The sequence below is a fragment of the Microtus pennsylvanicus genome, chromosome 7 (genome assembly GCF_037038515.1).
Source record: "Microtus pennsylvanicus isolate mMicPen1 chromosome 7, mMicPen1.hap1, whole genome shotgun sequence".
Classification (NCBI taxonomy): Eukaryota; Metazoa; Chordata; class Mammalia; order Rodentia; family Cricetidae; genus Microtus; species Microtus pennsylvanicus.
In genome coordinates, this window is record NC_134585.1 from 35,457,275 (window position 1) to 35,463,274 (window position 6,000).

At 51.7% G+C, this 6,000-nt stretch overlaps 1 protein-coding gene across 2 annotated transcripts in view; it reads right to left on the reverse strand.

Moving 5' to 3' along the window:
• The window catches only part of Arhgef4 (Rho guanine nucleotide exchange factor 4), a 143,144-nt gene extending 143,033 nt beyond the window's left edge, over nucleotides 1-111 (reverse strand). Inside the window, exon 1 of one of the 2 annotated variants that reach the window (XM_075980487.1) lies at nucleotides 22-111. In XM_075980487.1, the coding sequence (XP_075836602.1) occupies nucleotides 22-60 (39 nt within the window). In that variant the 5' untranslated portion in view covers nucleotides 61-111. The remainder of the gene's footprint in view (nucleotides 1-21) is intronic. The other variant, XM_075980488.1, reaches the window with a different exon arrangement.
• Between the last annotated feature and the right edge of the window lie 5,889 nt (nucleotides 112-6,000).

The following is a 6,000-nucleotide window of genomic DNA, read 5'->3' on the forward strand; positions in this document are numbered from 1 at the left end:
CCCTGGGACGATTTCTCTCACCTTGAAGAAGCTGCGAAGGAAGTGCACCACACCGAGCATGGTGCCGCCGGGCGCAACGGCCACCCGCTGCTCTGTCCGCACCACCGAGCCAAACTCTAGACCCCACCCCGCGCCCCGCCCCATGGTCCTCCCTGGATCGCCGAGGCGGCGCCTCTGCAACCCGGCCACTCCGGGCACGTGCAGGTCCGCAGGGACTTGTCCAAACACTAGTCCTGCCCGCTCCCGGGTCTCGGCAGAAACGGGACATGCACACATGCAAACTCACACGCGCGCGCACACACAGCCCGGCGCGGGACAAACACGCACACTCAAAACACACGCACACTCAAAACACGCGCGCGCACGCGCACACACGGAGCAGTCCTTGGAAGTGGCGAAGGTTCCTGAGCCCACCAGGACTATGAACGTCTAAGTAAGAAACGGACAAGTGAATCGCCAGAGGTGCATCTGCCACACACCGGCTTGCATCCCCGCCCTTTGGTCTCCTAGGTCTGTCTGGCGCGCAGTGCTGTGATTAATGCCTGACCCAGGTCCTATTGTGAAAGGCCGCCTCCCTTTCTGAACTTTGAGAGATTGTTAGCACAGTATTTTAGGCAGCGCTTTAGTCTCTGCTCACACAGATTGTAGGGGCAACTGTGAACTCAAATCTGTGCTTCAAGTCTTGACTCAGAACCCACTTTTTGCTCCCACTTCCCTACTTTTTCAGGTATGCTTTGACAGACGTGTGAAGGACAGGTGACAGGTGTCCTGGATGATGGCGAGGATGGCATGGCTAGACTGAACAGGTGAGGACTTCCAAGGCCGCAGAGAGTCTCTGGGGTCACACTTCTAATGAGCCATAAAAGCTTTAGCTTTTCTCGTGTGTTCATGAGCAAGCACACACACCACAAGAGGATGAGCAGGGTCTTTGCTATTGCTCCCTGCCTTTCCCTCTTCAGACAAGGTCTCTCACGGACTCTGAGAAGCTGGATTTTCTACTAGACTGGCTGGCTATCAAGTCCTGGTAACTGGTCCTATCTCTGCCAGCTTCCCCGACCCAGGAAAGGAGTTACAGCCAGATGTGGCCACACCCAGCTTTTTATGTGAGAACTGAGATTCAAATTCAAAACCTCATGCTTATACAAGTGCTCTTAAGGACCAGACAGTCTCCCTGGCCTCTAGTTCTAATTCCTTGGCATTAAAAGAAAAGGTTAAATACACTAACAGTGAGGCAACCCTGATTATATTTATCTTTATATAAATGCAGCTGGAACACACTAAAACCTTCACACACACACACAGCTGTAAAACAGAATAGGGTAATCTAGTTTTCTGCAGGAAAATACAAAGCCAAGAGCTTGCGTACATCCCACTGCACTGGATGGGATCACATATTGTTACTAAGCTGCTAATGACACCTTCTGAGACCACACATGAAAACCTGGTCCTGGTAGCAGACCTGGACCGGCAGGTAGACCTTATGCCGGAAGTATCCCACGGAAGGCGAGCATCTGTCCACACCGGCTTTGGGCACCCTGCCAACCCTGCCTCAAGTCCTAGCCCCACTGATCATTAGCATGTCACCACGGTGCTGGGTAGAATGTTGTGTGTTTTTCCCATGTTCACACAACCTCTGCTTCTCCGCTTCTCAGCTCTCAGGGCGGCCCAGACCAGGCTGAGCGGTAAATGCCTAGAACTCAGCTGGCCTCAGGAAGGTACCTGGGGATTATAAGGGCCTGCTGCATCCATCACCTCTGTGCTGCCCAGCTTGCTGGAAACATATCCCCAAGTCCCAAACAGTGGGAGAAAATAGCCAGTATTGGACTCTCGGCTAGCCGGGCTCTATGTAATTCAGTCTTGGACACCGGCCTTGAACCTGTGTTTGCCACCTGGGAAATGAACACTTCTCAGAGAAGTGACTCATTGTTACAACTTTCTATGGGGAGTCTGTTTCTATTCACCCCAGATAGAGGCAACCGGGGACCAAAGAAAGGAGGTCCTGCAAGTCCATCTTGGTGGGCCGCTTTGCTTATGGGGGTACTTAGAGGACTGTGGGTGAGGGGCTACTTTCAGAGGATTGGGAGATTCAGGTAACCACATCACTGAAAAACTTACCCCTGCGTGGGCGAGTACTCATGTACGCTGTGTTGCGTGGATGGAGTCCTCTCTTCTCCAGCAGTTGCTTGCAATTGAGTCCAACCTCTGGGGAAGAGCCTTGGGTGAGTTTCCTGAGAGCCATCAGCCTCCAGGTTCTCTGAGGTTCTCCAGGTTCTCTGGGGTTCTCCAGGTTCTCTGTAGGCCTGAATGCTTCAGTCCAGAGGAGGTGACTGTACAGCGCCCACTAAACCTCCCAGGTGCTGACCCATGAGTTCTGGCTCCTTGGAAGACTGAGCGCTAAGCTTTCCCAGAAGACGGTGGGATCCACTGCAAGTAGACACACTTGGCCACTTGTTCTGCTGCTGTCCGACTAGCGGACTGGGCCAGTGTGAAGTTCTATGCCTGTCTTGCGGCACCTGCACTACCGGACGGTTAGCGCTACAGTTATGGTTTGCAAGTCTCCGGGCAAGGGGCTGAAGATTGAAACACACAGAGACACAGAAACAGACGGAGACACGGCTCATCCTCGAGACAAGAATGCCCACTTTAGTGTGCTCGGGTGCAGCTTATGTAGGGCTCTTGCCACGCCCCAGCTCTCGGGCTCTTTCAGCTGCAGACCCATCAGAACCCACTCCCCTGCCATCAGGGTCTCGTGCTCAGAGCAGCTGCAGCCTGCTCAGAGTAGAGGAAAACAAGTCATTTTGCTCAGAGCAGCTGCAAACACAGGAAAAACAAGCCGCTCACAGGGAGTTCAGGGTCTGGGGGTCCACAGCCCCCAATATCACCCAACAGGCCTGGACCACATAACGGCCCGGAGGACATCAGGACTCAGCCTCCGATGCCTTCCGAAATTCCTAAACAGTTGGTCTGGGGTGAAGCCTGACAATTTGCATATTAATAAGCTGCTAGTGACACATGCCAGCATATTAACAAGTTGTGAGTGACATGCTCTGCCCTCACACCACTGAGGGAAGCCTGGTCCTGGGAGCAGGATCAGGGCCAGCTGCCATGGCTGAGGAACAGGCAGACCCTATACAGGAAAATAGACATCCTAACAGTTCCAGTCACCAGAGTCCTTTCTGTGTCTCAAGGACCCTTGCTAAGAGCTCACTTCTCAGCAGTCTTGAAGGAGTTGGCATCTAATGCTTAAGAGAAAGTTTATCAGATACAGCCTTATGCTTAACTGACTTCTTGTGGGGAACAAGATTTCAGGAGGACTTGATTGCATGGCGATCCCTTCTTTCATTTTTGTCTTTTAAAAAAAAGGTAGTCTAGTTTTCGATGAAAGGTTTGTGCAATAGGGTTTTGGGTTATCTGAGTCCCCCACCTTTAAATATGACCCCAACATCATATCTGTTGTGTGCAATAACTAAACACAGCGTCCATAGGGAAGTGGGGGTTGCCTGGACAGGAACCATCCCAGCAAATGCCAAGAAACAGAAAAGATGGAAACAGGCAAGCAGGTTTGTGCCCTCTCCCTGTGTGCAGATTTCCTGGACACACAAGTAGATGAGCTTATGCCATCAGCGAGGGCCTGGGATACAATTCCCAGAAATTTCCCTTGGTTGGTATGGCAAGAAAGATGTGTTTGGAAGAATATGGGCTTGACCACAAATCCACAGGAGGGATACTGACTCAGAGCAGGCAGGAAGTTGGAAGGGCAGGTGCGTTAGTTGCCACAGAATTCTGGCTGAGGAGCTGCTGAGGAGGCTGAGGCCGGGGCTGAGGCTAAAGTCGTGCTGCTGGACTGTGGTCTCCCACAGCCTCGGCCAGCAAGCCCAGACTCCCTGACCCTTGATGATTTCTCAGGATATGAAGTATGGGATTGGCATCATCCCTCAGAGGCTCTCCAGGCAGTCTAGAAGGTAGGGGATGGCTTCCCATTTCCCTGGTCAGAGGTCAGCCTGCCTGAGCTCTTGTTCCAAGCAGGAGATACATCGTGGGCATGTGAGAACTGAATTTTGAAAACGGGATGCCACATGGCCGGGTGAGAGCCCCAAGAACAAAGAGCATAGTGGAATGAGATGGTTAGCAGTGGAAGTGTCAGCTAGGGGAACGCAGCAGGGTTAAGCTTTGGAGTGGCCAACCTTCAGGAATCTGCATGGAGTCTTGAAAGGAGGCAGACTGCAGGCTGGGAGTGTCCCAGGAGCCCTGCTGTGGACACCAGACCTGGAGAGCAACAGGGTCAGGAGGAATAACCCATGGGGACTTCTCCAAAGGTAACAACTGGAGAGCCTGTTGCCTCTGGGCACCCGCTAACCCCTGCTGAGCATGGAGATGCTGAAGATAACGCTGGTGCTGGGAAGAATTTGGAGGCACAGAGAGTGGTGGACAGAAGAACTTAGGCTAGGAGGGACACCCCAGAGGTCAGCACAGTGGATACTGGAAACCATCAGCCTGCCAGAATTTAGCATCCTTGCTTCTTCAAGTCACGGACCTGCACCATTTGTGATAAGTTTGGGCCAGCTGGACAGCATGCATCCGTTAAAGAGACGCTCTTTGTACTGTACACCCATTACAAGCCTGTAGACTTGGGGTGGGAGGGGATGATCTGGTTTGCTTGATGTGATGGTTAATAATGGTTGTCAACTTGATGGGATTGATAATCCCCTAGAGGACAAGCTTCGGGGCATGTTGGTGAAGTCATTTCATTTCTTTCTTTTTTTAAAGACTTGTTTTTAGGTGTATTGGTGTTTTGCCTGTATGTATGTTGGGGGGGGGGTCAGGTTCCCTGGAACTGCAGTTTACAGACAGTGAGCTATCATGTGGGAGCTGTGAATTGAACCTGGGTCCTCTGGAAGAGCAGCTAGTACTCTTAACCCCTAAGTCATCTCTCCAGCCCCTATGAGGACATTTCTAAACTAGGCTGATTGAAGTGGGAAAACCTCATCCTGAAAGCAGGCAGCATCCACTCATGAGCTCGGGTTTTGGACTAACTAAAAAGGCCAAAGTAAGTTGAGCATGAACGCTCATCTCTTTCTGCTCTCTGACAGTGGATGTGATGGGACCAGGAGCCTTGTGTGCCTTCGGCCGTGCCTTCCCCACCATGATGAATTGCATCCCCTAGTAAACTTGTCTCCCTTTCAATTGCCTTTGTCAAATATTTCGTTACAGCAATGGGGAAAGCGACTAATAGATCTGTCCTCAGAGGACTCTTGCAAATGAATCATCAGACAGGGAGAAACTAGATTAAGAGCTTTAAAGTAAAAAGCGCAGCAGTTGCAGAAGGGGAGAGTGGTTGATACTGTCAGAGAAGATCTTTCTGAGTTCTGGACCCTTAGAAGCCACAGGGAGGTCCAGAGGTAAGAGTGTCCTGGCAGAGGCAGAGGAGGGCAAGTGCAAAGGTCTCAGTGGTCACAGCAAACTGGGGGGCAGGCAGAAAGAAAGCCTGCCAGATACACCTCAAGGAGCCCAGATGGAAGCTGAAGACGGGATGGGGGTGGAAAATGAGGAAAGCAGAGACAGAGAACCCCGGAGATGGACAAGAAGGACTTGGACTATCATAGTGACCTGAGCACACAAGAAGCAAACTTTTGAAGCACAATAGTGGGTCTCAGAAGAGAGGGGCAGGGAAGGGTGGAGGTGAGGTGCAGGTTGGAGGTAACTCCAACAGGAAGTGGTGGCAAATAGGATGTTAGGCTCTGGGAAGAAAAAGGGCTGGTTTGGAGCCTGATCAAGGAGAATGATGTTAAGACAGGAACATGAGAAGAGCCCCAGGGAGGGCAGTCATTGCATGAAGATGAGGGGTTAGCTTAAGGTCCTGAGTCTGCATCAAACACTGGGGACCTGAGTGTCTATGAATAGGGTCAGCACAGGAATGCTAGGGGTGAAGCGTAGGATGTAGGCTCAGCCTTAGGCTCCTTGTGTCTTGGCCTGGCTGACACAGGCTTGCAAATGGTCTTG